This window comes from Zootoca vivipara, chromosome 16 (assembly GCF_965207765.1).
Source record: "Zootoca vivipara chromosome 16, rZooViv2.hap1.1, whole genome shotgun sequence".
Taxonomy (NCBI): domain Eukaryota; kingdom Metazoa; phylum Chordata; class Lepidosauria; order Squamata; family Lacertidae; genus Zootoca; species Zootoca vivipara.
In genome coordinates this window covers 5181399-5198565 of record NC_142599.1, presented here as the reverse complement: position 1 = coordinate 5198565, position 17167 = coordinate 5181399, and the positions used below count along the sequence as shown (strand labels likewise).

Below are 17167 nucleotides of genomic sequence, written 5' to 3'. Positions count from 1 at the left end.
CGGAAATGTTTCTATTGGTAAGTATATTACCACCTGAGATAAAGAAAGAAATAAGAACTCTATTAATGTATGGATTGACGGCCGCTAGAATTTTAGTGGCAAAGAATTGGAAAAACAAAAACCTACCAACAATTTCAGATTGGCAAATGCTAATGTTGGAATATTTGCAACTGGCAAAACTGACTGACTCAGTAAGAGGTTTATCAACACAAAAGGTATCAAGAGAATGGGTTATATACAAAAGTTACTTAAAATTATACTATCCAAACAACTCTTTGCTAGCAGAAATGGAATGATGTTTGCAAAAGTTAAGCTTGATAAGAACAAAAAAAAATAGAAGGAAAGAAAAGACAACACAAAATCTAAACCTGTGGAACAAAGGAAGCAAAAATTGTATAATGAGATGGACGGTAAGTATTTAAGTAAAGTCAAAGTAACAGGAGAAATGTATATTCACTATGATTTATTCATCTTGCGACTGTTTATTTTTGCATTTGTTTGTGTTCGTTAAATTGTAATTTTAAATAATAAAGAATCTTTTTTTAAAAAAAAGAAAGGGAGTTCTAATTGGGTCTAAAGCCTGCTGGAACAGGTGAGTTTTGAATGCCTTCATACTGGGTACTAGCCTTCTTGGGTAGGAAAAAACCTCATGCATTCTGACCAACTGCATCCTGGAACTTATCAATTATTCAGTGGTTTAATAAAATTCAATTGCCTCAAAAACTGCATATATTGCAGAAACAGCATGTTAGAAATTCCTATACTGAGAAATGAGACAATGTACATTTGGGTTTTTCCTAGCACTAGTTTGGATCACAATTGTTTATGATCCCAACTACCCACCACATAGCTGAATAGGTTTCTAAGTGACCCCCTGTGGAAGTTTGAGTAACTACAGTATGGTTGGCACATTGTCAAAGTTATGTTACCTTCTGTTGCTGAATAAAAACATATTGACACATTGGTATTTTAATGGTGTGAACAAAAAGTGGCTAACACACACATGGAGAATGTAAATGTGCACAATTATTTTTACACTCTGTTGGGTGGTGCAGCTTCATAAGAAGTGTGATTCCTATTCCCCCCTACCCGCCTGCCTATTATTTCAGGAGTACAAGTCTGGACAGCTTCCAAAGGTAGCTGCCAACCAATGTTTCTGAAATCTGCAATTTGTGTTTTCAGAATTAGAGTCTATATTTCCTGTACCCATTACATAATATTTCAGTGTTAACAACTTCCCCTATTTATATTATTATCTCGAACAGTTAAGAGATTCAGAATATTTGGATTTGTGAGGAAGACTTCCAAAGGGGTAAAGTTAATTTTACAGAGAAACACATATGGGGATACTAAGTCCCTTGTATATCACCTCCCCAACTATGAACCTGTTTTCAAAACAAGCCTGGTGAGTGGTTCTCACAAATAAGCACAAAGAGATAGGCCCATCCTATTTTAATCCCAGATCCACTACCTTGTCACACTAAACAATGGATTTACTTGAGTTCATACATTTATAGACCACCTTTCTATGGAGCTCAAGGTGGCACACATGGGGTTTTCAAGTGGTCTCTCATGCAGACCTCGGGATCAGATCAAGCAAGGTGGAGTCACCAGTTACCTTAATTTAGATAAACATCTCTCTTGCAGCCATAGATAGACCTTAATGAAATTTATCTTAATCCTTGTTGAAAGCTAACTGCTAGTTGTCATCATTACATACTGTGGTCAAACAGTTCCACAAATTAAAATGATTTATAGATGGTACTCTGCACCAAGTAAACTAGCAAAGATGTATAGTCAGAATCATGTACATGTTGGAAATGTAAAGAAACAAAAGGTACATTTTACCATATGCAGTGGACTTGTAGAATAGCTAGGTGATTTGGGGAGAGGAGCCAAGAAATGAAAAAAAAAACCCCAAAGCTGTTCTCCTAGGGATAATTGGACCAGATGTACCAAAGAAGCAAAGGAATTTATTTCTGTATGCGACTACTGCAGTGAGAGTACTATATGCCCCCAAATGGTGGGATGAAGTACCTATAAAAGAGGGGTGACAGTTGAAATTTATGGAATATGCTGAATTAATAAACTTAACTAGTAAAATCAGAGAACAAGATGAGACAGCCTTCAAAAAGGATTGGGAAATGTTTGTAGGTTATTAAATATATTACTGTAAAGATGTTAAAACTCTGGTAGGTTTGGTGTAAGCTCAGCAGTTATTGTTATTCTGAGAATAAATTGGAGGAAAAAAAGTATAGCTTAATTATAATATGCAGCAGCAATAGGTAATTTTGAGGAAACCATGGAAGGGAAGTCGTTTACTAAGGAAACGTATATTGGAAAATGTTTCTAGACTACAGTAATTGTATTTTATGAAAAATTTAATTTTAAAAAAATTCCACAAGTTAGTTACCCTGAGCATGTTAAAAGTGCTGCCGCTAGTTAAAACAAATTCCACACATTTAATGGGCTTCCAGGTATGTGGCCATACATTTTAAAGTGAAATGCCGCTTACCGCTCACCTCCATCTCTCCAAAGTCGCATTTACACAGTAAGCTCCTCGGGAGCGGAGACTTTTGCCTTGCTGGCGTTTTTTTCCTGTGCGCATTTGGGGCCGCAATGTCACACCACCAACAACAAAACTTTTTCCGTGTGTGTGTGTGTTTGGGGTTGCTGCTAATGTGTGTGTGTTTTTAGCGGCTGAGGCAAGAGCTGCGCTGAGGGAGAGGCCGCCCCGCAGAAGCGCCGCGGGCGCCGGCCGCATCCTTCGCCTCTTCCTCTGTCTTCTTAACCGGCAGGAAGGACGGCGGAGCCGGCTTCTGTCATTGCCGGGCTGAGGGAGGGAGCGAGGGACTCCGCCGGGCTGCCTTTCCCTTAGAGAAGCGCCCCTTCCCTCCCGCGCTTCTAAGGGGTGCGGCGTGAGAAGTCGGGGCCCCATGGCCGAAGGTAACGGCTCCGTGCCAGGCAGGGACTCTGAGGAAGGCGAGCGCCCGCCTGCGAAGGGTGGGAGGAAGAAGAAGAAGAAAGAGGTGAAGGTGGTGGTGGTGGGCGACGGGGGCTGCGGGAAAACATCCCTGCTCCTGGTCTTCGCTGAAGGCGCTTTCCCTGAGGTGAGTAGGGGGCCTCCCTCAACCAATCGCAGCCCGCTCGCTCTTCCCGCCTTTTCTCCCTGTCGGGTTCCAGAACTTTCCGCCAGAACCCCCCTACCCTCCACCACCACCCCGCGAGAGAACCTTTTGGACCAGGCAGGTCTCGCCCACGGGGCCAATAGCAGGAAAAGTGAGAGGTGGAACCTTCCATAGGGTCTTGCGAGGGGGGAGGGCTACCTTACCCAGCTGCCCAAAGGCCAAAATGGATAGGCTGCAAGTTCACCGTTGGGCAAAGGGAGAGAGAGGGCATGTATTTGAATAAGTTAAAAAACCCAAAACCCAGCTTTTGTCATTTAGCAAAGTGAAAAAGCCGCCCTGAGAAGTGGGTGACTTAAGAGCAGAATGTATGACAAAATGTTCTAAGAAAAGGGAAGCAATAAATTCCACACACACCTCTTCTCTCCCCCCCCACTTCACCAACCAAAAATCTTGAGAGTTTAATAAAAAAAAAGTAAACACGTATATCCAATATTTATATTGCAATTAATATATTTCACCCTCAAAGGGGGTCACAAAAAAATAAAAAACCCACAACACCAAAAAAAGGGGTAGAGGGGAGAGAATAAAAGAGATTAGGAGACTGATTAAAAGTTGAGAATATCCACAATTCACCAGTCCAAACACCTGTGGAAAAAGAGAAAGTGGGCCCCTTCCCCACAAAAGCTGTGTAGCAGTAAGATCTTGCATTATTTGTTAGCGACAAATAAACTCCCTGTTCACTAGACCCTCCATCCCAACACAATTCAGGTAGATTGGAACAAGCATAGAGTTATTTATGCCCTTTCCAGTGCCAGCCCACCATACTTGACAGCTTGGCTTGCTTGTGGCACCTGGTTAGATCCTGATGCCATTATAGATTGTGGCACAACGACACGGAGCTCCATAGTCCGCAAAGTGTTTTCTAGTCATCTCTTAAGTATTTCAGAGGTGTTTAGTTAGGACATCCGGATGTTTTCTAACGTAAGCAAGACTTCTTGAAGGCCTGGATCTCCATGGATCTGGTGGAGCCCGTTTTTTATTTTTATTTTATTGTTTATTAAATTTGTATACAGCCCATCGTCCATAGATGGCAGGTAATGGCATATTTTCAGCTGTTGGTAGAGAGGTCTGCACAGCAGGAATGCGAACGAGTGCATCTTTACATCCTTTTCACTCACAAGCGTCAATGGCCGTTGTGGAGCTTCATGGGAAGGTCTCTTCTATTAAGGAAAAATTAAGTTGCACAATTCAACAGACACCTATTCTGAACCATGTAGTTGTCATTGCACTCCACCTTTGTTCATGGCTACAGATGTCAGCATCATTCTACTCTTGAGATTGGGCCACTGGAAATAATGACCTTTCTTGTTCTGGTCCCCCAAATAAGGACGTGGTGGATTCTTTTTATACTTTTTAAGCTTGAGTCTGAAAGATGGCGGCCAGTGTTTTGTCATGGCAGCGGGAAGGTAAACGGCATTTCCATGTGCTGCTCTGGTTCTCCAGAAGTGGCTTAGTCATGCTGGCCACATGACCTGGAAGCTGTACGCCAGCTCCCTTGGCCAATAACGCGAGATGAGCGCCGCAACCCCAGAGTCGGTCACAACTGGACCTAATGGTCAGGGGTCCCTTTACTTTTATCTTTTACTGCATAAAGTGCCATGGATGTCATCCATTTACAACGACACCTTTTGCATCTCTGAGACGTGTCACCTTTCTTTGAACAATCTCAACAGCACTTGCAATGGCAAATACGAAAAAGAATCTACGTGATACTAAAATGCTCTATTTTTAAAAAAACACTTCCTGCACCAAGTTTCTTTAGCTGGGCAATTCCTTCTAATGTTACAAACATTTCCACATCCTATGCATTCACTCTGAAAGAGTGGGTCTTCTTACTGCAGATGGATTCTTAAATGACTAAACGGCTTTTCTGGGTTCTCTTTTGTTGCTTCTGCAGACATGTGCAGCAACTGCTTCTAAAGTTTCCTGGAGTAGATGTTACTTTCACCAGGTCACTTTCTCAAGTTGTATTTTCTCCCTGTCCTGGGTTTTGATCAACTGGTTGCCTTCCCATCTTTATGGCTTTGTGGCTTGGTTGCCTACCTTAATCTTACACTCTACTTCAATCTCTGAGGTGCTTTTAATCTTTTTTTGTAAATACGGTATATTTTTTATCTCATTTTATAATGTATATAAAGCAGAGAGAATGTTCATAACATTCATTTTTTAAAAAACTAAAAGCCCCAAATGTAACCTTTCCATCACCCATATTTGTTGAGTTGGCTTTTGAAGGCTTGTTTCAGATGGGGAAATCCCTTAAACATAGCAGTTAAATAGCTTGTGTTAGGGCAGTTAGTATATCAGCCTTTGACAACCTCTTGTTCTATCTGCCCCATGAAAAACAGCTGGAGAGTACACGGTTGGCAAAAGCTATTGCATATGATGGCAGACAGAATTGCAGCTTTCAGTATAAGTTGGGGGTTTTCCGCTAGAATTGGTCTCAAGAAGCTCAACTCATATCTAAACCACATAGTGGCAGGATGTGCAGATGACGTCCTTCCTGTCATAGCTTTAGCTGTTAGAACATTTGAAGGTTAGAGTTGCGTACAGGCGTTACAGTAATTTTCAGATGTCACAAAACCCTTCCCAGAACTGCTGGCCCATCCCGAGGACATACTGTGCCAGTTTGCATACATAAAAACTGTAATTGTTTTTGCAATAAATATGTCACTATTGCACAATTTAGTAGGTTGACGGAGGTAGTGATACCCACTCCCGTTGGTACAGCTAGCTTAGAATAGTAATTTGAAGTCCAAAATTCACTCCATCAGCAAATACCCAGAAATTCTTGCTATGTGTCTTTCACAAAATGCAATGAAGGCTGCAACCCAATAGAAAAACTTCTCAGGCCTATTGAATCCAATGAAATTTAGTCACAAGTAAATCTGCTTAGCAATCTTTTCCAACCCAATCCCCTCCAGATATTTTGGCAAATGTCAGAGTGGTAAAAAGATCAGATGGGAACAATAGGTGAATGAGGATAAAAATCCTGGGGGCCATAAAGTGTGTGAAGGAGGTTATGCTGAATTCTCAGCTTATTTATTTCTTATAGTATACCCCACCTTTCCTCCCAAAGGAGCCCAGGGCAGCAAACAACAAGTGATAGGACAAAAACATTAAAAACAATTCCAGTGCAGAGGCAGACTGAGAAAGATCTCAACAACTGTGGTTGGTCTAATTACGGCTGGAGTGGGGGAGGCGGCCTATAGGAAGGAAGTTGAGCAGTTGGTGGAGTGGTGCAGGGAAAACAATCTATTCCTTAATTTAAAGAAAACAAAAAGAAAAGTGAGATTTAATTGTAGATTTTAGGAAATGCGAATTGAATATTCAACCACTTAATATCAAGGGGAAGTGTGTGGAAGAGGTCTCGGTGTTTTGATTTCTGGGAATGGAGTTGAGAGATGATCTAACATGGGGAGCAAATATAGTGGTACCTCGGTTTATGAACACAATTGGTTCCGGAAGTCTGTTCATAAACTGAAGTGTTCATAAACTGAAGCAAACTTTCCCATTGAAAGTAATGGAAAGTGAATTAATCCGTTCCAGGCGGTCCACAGAGTACTTAAACTGAAGTGTTCATAAACTGAAGCGAACTTTCCCATTGAAAGTAATGGAAAGTGGATTAATCCGTTCCAGACGGGTCCACGGAGTACTCAACCTGAAGCGTACTTAACCCAAAGCATGGGTGTAATTGGTTCCGGAAGTCTGTTCATAAACTGAAGCGTTCATAAACTGAAGCGAACTTTCCCATTGAAAGTAATGGAAAGTGAATTAAAGTGGCATTCAGAAACCAAAAATTCATAAACCGAGGTGTTCGTAAACCGAGGTTCCACTGTAGCAAAGATCTGATGAAGAGAGCACAGCAGAGGCTATACTTTCTGAGAATAAAGATTATCGTATCGTAAAACTTGAGTCTTATTGAAACAGGAAATTCTTCAGTAGGTGCTGAAACAACTGAGACAGTGTGTGTCTAATATTCAAGGGGAGGGAATTCCAAAGGGCAGGTGCCACAACACTAAAGGCTCAGTTCCTACATTATGTGGAATTGACCTCTTGATTAGACGGTATCTGCAGAACAGTGATCAATAAGGTATGTAAAGCTGAGATTAAAGAGGCAGAACCAGTGTGCCATGCTATGGCCTGTAGCCAAGGCTTATGCCAAATAAAGGACGAGGAACGCCATGCGGGATGCAGACTTGCTTAGCCCCTGTGCATGTGTGGCTCTATTTTGTCCATAGGAAGCAGCCACCTCTGTCTCCCCTTTGAGGGCATGCTCCTCTGCCAAACTTCTTGTTCTCCCTGCAGGCCAACTGGAGAAAGCTGCTGTTTGTTTTGGCAGGAGGGGTACTTTGGTCCAGAAATCTGCTCCAAGAGTGACACTGAGGCTCTGTTGAGAAAAAAGACACGTGCAGCGTATTATTTTCAGAAACTCAGTTACCATGGTTTAAAGATCTGGATGAGATTCTTTTTTTCTCACAGGCCCATATAAGTTTAGCACGAACAGTTGGGCCTCGTGAGTATTCAAGGTCCCCAACCCTAATCTGCAGGTTGCCATCTGATTGGATTTTATTCTGATCTGCAATAGCTTCTGATCTGATTTTAAGATGTACAGTATTTTAATTGATTGCCTTATTGATTGCCAATTGATTAATTGATTGCCTTATTTTATGTTAATGTGTTATACATTTGATGTTAACCGCTTTGAGCCTGGTTTTTTGGCCAGGGAGAGCGGGGTATAATAAAAATAATAAAATTATTATTATTTATGATTTATTATTATTAGTTACTTTTGCAAAAAAGAAGGAAAATATGAACTTTAAAGTACCTTGCTCAATAAGCTAAGCAGGGACAGGTTTGTGCAGAACATCACAATATTTACCAACAGCACTGTGCTTCCCTTTCATTGACAGCAATACACTCCTTCAGTATTTGAGAAATACACCACCAGCATCACTGTGGGCAAAAAAGAAGTGGTCCTACACTTGTATGACACTGCAGGTAATCTCACCCCCCCCCCCAAGCATGTATCAGCAACATCAATATTTCCTGCTGTGGCTGAAAAAGAGATCGAGAAAGGGCTAGTGAGAGATGATGAATGCCTAGGGAAACCAACAGGGTTCTTACAGTCACTGAGAATTTCCTTGGTGCATTTCCAGTGGTCATCCTATGTAAAAATCATGAAGCGCCACACCTTAATCTTTGAGTGCTGCTGGCATGCACTGGATCTGCACTTTTTACTGTGCAGTGTACAAACTTGAATTTTATGGGTTCTGGGGAGACCCTGCGCAAGTCCATGAGGCTCTGTTTTATGGTAATTCTTCTGGATCCAGCTTCTTCTGGACCCAGACCCCATAGAAAGGGAGAATGAGTGGGGCATATGTGTGCTAATAATCTAGGACTGTCACAAACAACTCTGTGCCAGGCTTACCAAGATCTCTGGCCTATGTGTCAAGCTTTATCTCTCCTCACCATCATCTTTGCACCGCTTGCTGCTGTGAGGCCAATGACCTAAAGTGGTGGAGTGGGGAGTTGCTGCTGCACGCAGAGTCTGCTTCTATTCAACTTATAACCTGATCTACTGGGCAGATTACCTGGGGCCTGGTGCAGCCTAGGATGCCATGCATAGCCTCTAAAAGCAAGCAGATCGCATCAAGGAAAAGCCCCATGAGCTCTCTGCCTCTCACTGCTAACATTGGCATTTTGTACAGCTCTATTCTGAGTGCTCAAAGAGCGTTGCTTTTTCTCAGTAATCCTTTCAATAGCCCTGCCAAGTATTTTCATACTTGCAAATGAGAGAACTGAGGCAGAGAGGCAGTGGCTTCCCAAAGGCCACCTAATGAGCTCCACAAAAGGAACGACTGCTGCAGACTGCATGCATAGAGAGGTGGACAGAAGCATTTTTAGTAACACCTAACAAATGGCACGAGTGGAACTGTGGTCTAAAGGTTGGCAGTTCGAATCCCCGCGACGGGGTGAGCTCCCGTTGCTCGGTCCCAGCTCCTGCCAACCTAGCAGTTCGAAAGCATGTCAAAGTGCAAGTATATAAATGGGTACTGCTCCAAGCGGGAAGGTAAATGGTGTTTCCGTGTGCTGCTCTGGTTTGCCAGAAGCAGCTTTGTCATGCTGGCCACACGACCTGGAAGCTGTACGACGGCTCCCTTGGCGCCAAGATGAGCGCCGCAACCCCAGAGTCAGTCATGACTGGACCTAATGGTCAGGGGTCCCTTTACCTTTAACAAATGACACCTTTAAGGCCGCTTTCACAGTGTTTGCCAATAGCTGGAAGGATGGTCTTGACCAATCTCCTCTCTCCTGAAATGAGAGCCTTCTCCCACTTGGTGTCCACTGGCTATGGCTTATTGGGCTTGTAGACCAAACCACCTGGAGGACACCAGGTTGGGAAAGGCTGTGCTATGCTATTTACCTCGGTGATATTTTAGAGTTGTGTAATTTTCACAGATTACATGTTTATATCGTCTGACCTTTGCTTTCCTGCTGACTAAGCTAATACAGCATGGTATGGCAGACATGACTTGGGGCTTAATCAAGGTGGAAATAAAAGCTCTGTGCTATGTGCATATCTGAAAATCAAGGAAGGCAAAGTATTAGTCACAGGAGTGGGGGAAAGCGAACGAGCAAGTGCTTTGCTTTGCTTGATTTATGTTGCTGGAATTCCCCATCCCCACTTCAATTATTATGCAAAGGTCTGGAATGGGGAGGACAAGAAAAGAGAAGAGGCATGAGGGAACTATTTATGTTCTCGTCTTGTCTCTTGGTTGACTCTGCAGGGCAATTTGTGGGTCATGTGGAGACAGCTACTCACCTACTCACTTTTGGAGGGTGAGAACTACCTTCAGGCAACCAGGCAAAGGGAACTTCAGAAAAGCTGGTTCTAAGCAGAGGATGTGGAAAATGTGGCCTTTCAGGGGTTGCTGTACTCCAGCTTCCACCATTTCTTATCATTGGGGGTGATAGGACTTGTAGTCTCATCTCATCTGGAAGGCTACAGCTTCCCCAGCCCTCACCTTAAATCCCCAAATGACTAACCCAAATGCACATGGGCACCGATGCAATTCTGCCTGTATTTTGTGCATACTGTTGTTCCACGGAAAGACTCAGCAGTGGATGCAACCCCCCCCTTTTTTGATTTGCAACTTTCAGATCTTCACAGGAACACAAAGGAAATAACATACCTGGTGAAGGTTTTCCCCTCCCCTCCTTTAATTGCTTTGATTAAGATTTCACTGTCTGGAAATCTTAGGATAGCCTCACCTGAGGAGCACAGCATCCAACACAACACATACAGCTTCTAAGGTGCTACTGGAAGGAATTTTATTTTGTTTTGTTTCGACTATGGCAGACCAACACAGCTACCTACCTGTAGCATCAATTTATACAGTAATTTGCCACTGTCAGTGGCTGGCCAAAGGAAGTTGTCTTCTGTGTTTGACATCACAGTGATACCACAACATGTTAAATCATTTAGGGCAGCTAAGGAATAACTACATGAGGCAGTTACCTCCTAGTTTCCCCCAGGATCTAGGGGCTCTTTGGGCAGCACTTTTAGCCTACCATAAAGGGCAGCTTAGTAAAGAATACAATTTATTTGTATTTTGACTCCATTCAAGAAAGAAGAGTTAACTTTTACTCATTCAAGTTTTGTGTAGGCTACATCCACCTTAAGTCCGTTGAAATATTCATTGTTACCCCTAGGGAACCCAGGGAACTGTAGTTTTCTGAAGATTACATCTTACAGATTGAGGTTGAATCCTGACCAGACAGAAGTACTGTTTTGGGGGGACAGAGGGCAGGCGGGTGTGGGGGACTTCCTGGTCCTGAATGGGATAACTGTGCCCCGGAAGGACCAGGTGCGCAGCCTGGGAGTATTTTGGACTCGCAGCTGTCCATGGAGGCACAGGTCAATTCTGTATCCAGGGCAGCTGTTTATCGGCTCCATCTGGTACGCAGGCTGAGACCCTACCTGCCCGCAGACTGTCTCACCAGAGTGGTGCATGCTCTAGTTATCTCCCGCTTGGACTACTGCAATGTGCTCTACGTGGGGCTACCTTTGAAGGTAACCCGGAAACTGCAATTAATCCAGAATGCAGCAGCTAGACTGGTGACTGGGAGCGGCCACCGAGACCACATAACACCGGTCCTAAGAGACATACATTGACTCCCAGTACGTTTCCGAGCACAATTCAAAGTGTTGGTGCTGACCTTTAAAGCCCTAAACGGCCTCGGTCCTGTATACCTGAAGGAGCGTCTCCACTCCCATCGTTCAGCCTGGACACTGAGATCCAGCGCCGAGGGCCTTCTGGCAGTTCCCTCACTGTGAGAAGCAAAGCTACAGGGAACCAGGCAAAGGGCCTTCTCGGTAGTGGCGCCCGCCCTGTGGAACGCCCTCCCATTGGAGGTCAAGGAGATAAACAACTACCTGACATTTAGAAAACACCTAAAGGCAGCCCTGTTTAGGGAAGTTTTTAATCTGTGATATTTTAATGTATTTTGTTACTTGGTGGACGCCGCCCAGAGTGGCCGGGGAAACCTAGCCAGATGGGCGGGGTATAAATAATAAATAAATAAATAAATAAATAAATAATAATACAGCTCTGTAACACTCCACCCATTCCCTACAAACGACATTCCCAGGATATACTTGAGTCAGTTAATCTGGTTTAGGAACACAAGAGAAGCCCTTCTGGGTCAGGCCGATGGCCCATCTAATCCAGCATCCTGTTACCACTGTGGCCAACCTGATGCCTCTGGGAAGCTTGCAAGTGGGACACGAGAACAGGGCTCTCCAACCACCTCCAGTACTAGAGGTAGTACGCAGCCACTGTGACTAGCAGATATTGATTGCTTTACCTGCCATGCATTTCTATCACCTTAAGTTTGTAAAGCCCCAATTGCTCATTTTCAGGTTTATTTATTTTATTTAAACAGTTTTTTATACAGCTTAACTACAATAGTCTCCAAACGGTTTGTAAAGAAAAACAAAATTTGGTTAAAACTATATAATCAAACTATAATTAAAATGCCTGCTGGAATAAAATAAAAATAGGTGGTGCGAGTTCAGTAGGTGAAGATCAGTGGCAAAAGCCACAGGGAGGATTATAGATGCCATTTCCTGCTTTATGATATTTCTTACTATCCCTTAGAGAAAGTTCAAAAAGAGCTATTTACTTCCCCTCTCTTTCAGGGCAGGAGGATTATGATCGCCTACGGCCACTTTCATACCAGAGTACCAATGTGGTCTTAATATGCTATGATGTCATGAACCCTACTAGCTTTGATAATGTATTAATTAAGGTAAGATACCTTTGTTGTAGATGGTTCTGCAGTTAGTCATTTTGCTACTTGCTTTTTAAAAAAATATATTTTTATTAAAGATTTCTTAGTTTACAAAAGTATGTGCAATGTCTCTTTTTCCCAGTTGCTTTTTCTACAGATCATTTCCATTTGATGAGAGACATTAGTGTTACATTAGGAAGAAAAGGGGGAAAGAGGGGGAGAGGGAAATGGTGAGTGGGGTGGGGTCGGGTGGCAATGCTTCTATTCTTCTACTTAGTGTATGTGTGGAGTTTTGTGTCAGCGTCATTTGTGTGGGTTCTTATTTCCTTGGTGGTGAGAGAGGTTGGAGGTGGCCTAGGGTGGTTGTCTTTGGTTGGCTGTAGTGAATTTGTTTGTGTGTGAGAATGGGGTGGATTTAGCGCACCACCTTTATGAGGGAGTGCATTTCACTGTCAAACAGCTCTTATCATCAGAAGGTTCGTGCTGATGTTCAGTCAGAATCTCCTTTCTTGTAACTTGAAGCCATTGGTTTGGGCAGATGGGGCTCCTCAACCTGGGAAGGTAGCCCATCTAGAAGCAAAACTCTGTCTAAATTTGTCTAAATTTATCTGGCAGGGGAAAAAACCTAGAATTAAGTGTAAGATATTAACTGACTCGAAAGATAGAGGGGTTTTTTCCCCTGCCAGATTTAAAGATTTATTATGAAGCAGCGGCCTTTTGCTGGCTGGAAGAATGGTTCGTGCTGGAAAATACGGATGTGTTATATTTGGAAGGTTTTGACAATGTATTTGGATGGCATGCATATTTATGGTATGATAAAATTAAGGTACACAAAGGCTTTAAGACTCATATAATTAGGACATCATTGTTTAATATTTGGATGAGATATAAGACTTAATTAGAAAGAAAAGCACCCAAATGGATTTCACCATTGGAGGCTGAGGCCCATAAAATAGGTGGTTGAAATATAAAGATATTTTGCTGGAAGGAGACCAATTAAAGATAAAGTCATATGAACAGTTGAAAGATAAGGTTGACAATTGGTTTCAATATTATCAGATTAATGAAGTGTTTAAAATGGATAGGAAAAATGGTTTTCAATCAGAAAAATCCAAGTTAGAAACGGAATTGTTAAGAGTCGAAAACAAAGAATCATTCTAAAATGTATAATTTATTCTTGGAGTGGCACACGAAAGATGAACAAGTGAAATCTGTGATGTGATGATTAATTGGGCGAAGGATGTGGGGCATAATATTATGTTGGAGAATTGGGAGAGGTTGTGGAAAAAGACTATTAAGTTTACAGCATGTAATGTATTGAAAGTAAATATGATGAAAATGATGTATAGGTGGTATTTAACACCGGTTAAATTAGCAAAAATTTATCACACACATGATAATAAATGCTGGAAATGTAAAGTAGTGGAAGGAACCTTTTACCATATGTGGTGGACTTCCCCCATAGTAAGACTTCTGGGAAAAGATTTATAATGAGCTGAATAAAGTGTTGAAAAACACATTTATTAAGAAACCAGAAGCCTTCTTACTGGGTATAGTCGGGAAAAAAATTCCTAAAGATGATGTTACATTTTTTTCTGTATGCCACAACAGCAGCAAGAATATTGATAGCTTAGAAATGGAAAACACAAGAGGTACCAACCGTGGGAGAATGGCAGATGAAAATGATGGACTATATGGAACTGGCTGAACTGCCCGGGAAAATCTGTAACCAGGGAGAAGAGGTGGTAGAAGAAGATTGGAAGAAGTTTAAAGTTTATTTAAAGAAATATAGTAAAATTTGTTAGTATGAATTGATTTGGAAGTGGATAGAAACTGTAGATTTAGAAGATAGAGTTACAAAAATTATGTTTAAAAAGATATACAGTGTGAGTTAAAGATATGATATAGAAATTGCTAAAGATGATTGAAAATGAACCGCAGACAGGAGGGACTCAAGGAAGTCACCCCAAAATGTGAAGAAAAGTTTAAGATTTGAGAAAGGTATAGTTTTTGTATGTGTGTTGTTTATGTACCGTGTTTCTCATATTATAAGACATGTCTTATATTTATTTTTTTCCTCAAAAAACACACTATGGCTTATTTTCAAGGGATGTCTTATTTTTTTCCTCCTCCTCTTGCTGCGGCCGGCATTGCTGCTGCGCCTATCACTATGTCTTATTTTCGGGGTATGGCTTATATTCCTTGAATGCTTAAAAATCCTGCTATGGCTTATTTTATGGGTATGTCTTAAAATATGAGAAACAGGGTATGTTCATTGCGTATTGATGATGTTGTTGTTTTTTGTTTATGTATGTTCTCCTTGAACATTTGCCTTCTCTGTGTGTCTCATGGCTCAGTATCAGAAATGTTTCCATCTCTATTTACAGTTTTGTTTGTCACATCTAGCGGTTTAAACACTTTGATCTCTCTGCCAGTGGTCCCATGAGGTGAACCATTTCTGCCGTGGAATCCCCATAGTACTTGTGGGCTGCAAAACAGACCTTCGGAAGGACAAAGAACAGCTACGGAAACTCCGCTCAGTTCAGCAGGAGCCAATCACTTATATTCAGGTAAATACAGTTCTATAAAATAGATTCCAAACCTGCAGGCTATATATATGTGTGTGAGAGAGTGTGTGTAATCTCCTTGGTGTTTACAGCAGTAGAAATCGTAACATTTGCAGCCAGTAAGCACCAAACAAAAACAGTTCTACAACTAGGCAAATATGCAATAAACCGACACACAAACTCCCTATTGGTTATTAACATAAAACTCAGTTAAAATAATGCATATTTCTTATTCTGGTTGCTTACCTTCGACTATTTCCTGAAATCCTTTTGTTACTATTCCCTTTAAGGGTGAAGAAGCTTGTCGCCGGATAAACGCAGACATTTACCTCGAGTGCTCTGCCAAGTTTCGTGAAAATGTTGAGGATGTTTTTAGAGAAACAGCTAACATCGCACTGAATGCTATCAAAAAGGCAAAGCGTCAGACAAAATCGAGGCCATGTGCCATATTATGATGTTATCTGGTATTTTCAGACTACAGAAAACAAGACTGTTTCTTCAGTATTTTAAACCCTTCCCCCTCACCTTTTAAATTGACTGTTCCTGTCTCTTTACTTGGATATTAATGAGAAAATCAACTTGTTTTCATGCTGTAAGTTCTTCTTCATGTTACACCTTCTCTTCTGAAGGTTGAGCTTTTAGCTGACTGTGGAACGAGCTCTTCTGTATATAGATTCTGGAAGAAATTTCCAGGGTGTTTCAAATGTACTTGTAGAGGAGCAATTAAGGTAAGGTATGTAAGTCCAACTTTTTGCCATTTTTAAATACACAAGTTCTTGCTTGCTTTTAAAAAAAAGCAACCAAACAAAAACAAACTAGAAATAATGGGTTGTAGACGTAAAAGTTCTACTCTGCACAGACCTACTGAAACTAATGGACGCATGTTAGTCATGTGAATTAACTTCAATAGAACTAACATTGGCTACAACTCAGTCTCTGCTCTGATAAAACAGCTGTAACATTTGCAGAAGAAAACAGTTCATTTTCTGTCCTTTTTGTGGTGGCAACATTAAAGGCACTGTGTTATTTTCAGTGGCCGCAACCTTACCTTGTGGCATACTGGGAACCCTTCAGAAGCTGTAGCAAGATTCCAGCTATCATAGAACCAATATGGCTATGTAACAGATTATTCAGGTCCAGTGAATGGTCTAGGACTGGCATGGAGAGCCCGTGGTTCATCCCAAGTGTCATTAGATTCCACCCAGCCAACATGGCCAGGGATGCTGGAAGCTGCACGCCAGCAACATCTAGAAGGCTGTTGGTCTGCTAAGCAGCTGTGGATCTTCATGGGATACTCTTGCAATCCATCTTCTGTAAACCATAAATACCGATTTTTGAAATTGCTTTTGTTTATTTCACTTTGTACTGAATATCTACCTCAAAATTTGCCCTTCTAAAAATACAGCACTGCCGTAAGTTGAAAGCCAATTCAGATTCTTCACTCTCCCTTGGTTTCCTTCTTTTTAAAAAACTTTTAACTGGAATATGAAATGGGGTTTTATACAGTGTACCAATATATAGTTGTATTAATCTGAAAGGCTGGTGGTGATGGGGAGAAGAAATGAGTAAAGCTGTAGCAGGTGCATCCTGGTATTGATACCCTGGTATTGTGCCAGAGGGCAAAAGTCGGCCTCAGGTTATACTGTGTGGAGGGAAGAGTTCGTTAAAAGATTTCAGTCAGCAGAATTCAGCTAATTATATCTAGCAGGCATGAAAGAACACGGAATATTTAGGCTTCTTGCAATAGAGAATGTTGCTTTTGGAGCAAAAAGTTGTCAGAAGCTTCTCAGCAAAAGGCATAACAAAATATTTTCCTGAACCAGCCTTTGGTTGAAGGGGTTTCCAGGATTTTGTCTCTGATGCTGCTTTCACCTGTCATTTCCAGAATGCCAACACCTAAGTGAAATATTTTTGCCACTGCATCCTATTTTGCTTTCATGGTACCCTCAAACACTCCTGTGGCCATGACGGATCTCCCACTCCACGTGTGAACATCATTAATACAGAGCTCCTTGGGAAACCAAAAGAATTGAAAGGGGCAGGAACATCAGAAGCTGCCTTCAACCAAGGCAGGCCCTGGAGCCATCTGGGCTCAGTATTGTTGACACTGACTGGTAA

At 41.8% G+C, this 17167-nt stretch overlaps 1 protein-coding gene and 1 long non-coding RNA gene across 2 annotated transcripts; one reads left to right on the top strand and one right to left on the bottom strand.

Annotated features, from left to right (window-relative positions):
- Positions 1-2540: 2540 nt before the first annotated feature.
- On the top strand, positions 2541-16477 carry RHOF (ras homolog family member F, filopodia associated). The gene is made up of 5 exons (XM_035098988.3): positions 2541-3110; positions 8099-8186; positions 12391-12500; positions 14918-15052; positions 15340-16477. Exons 1-5 carry the CDS (start codon positions 2937-2939, stop codon positions 15502-15504), a joined length of 672 nt encoding a protein of 223 aa, XP_034954879.2. The 5' UTR covers positions 2541-2936; the 3' UTR covers positions 15505-16477.
- LOC148683071 (uncharacterized) lies at positions 7415-8143 on the bottom strand. The gene is made up of 2 exons (XR_015947417.1): positions 8014-8143; positions 7415-7575 (listed from the first exon to the last, which is right to left on the bottom strand). It is a non-coding gene; the product is annotated as an uncharacterized LOC148683071 (long non-coding RNA).
- Positions 16478-17167: the final 690 nt, after the last annotated feature.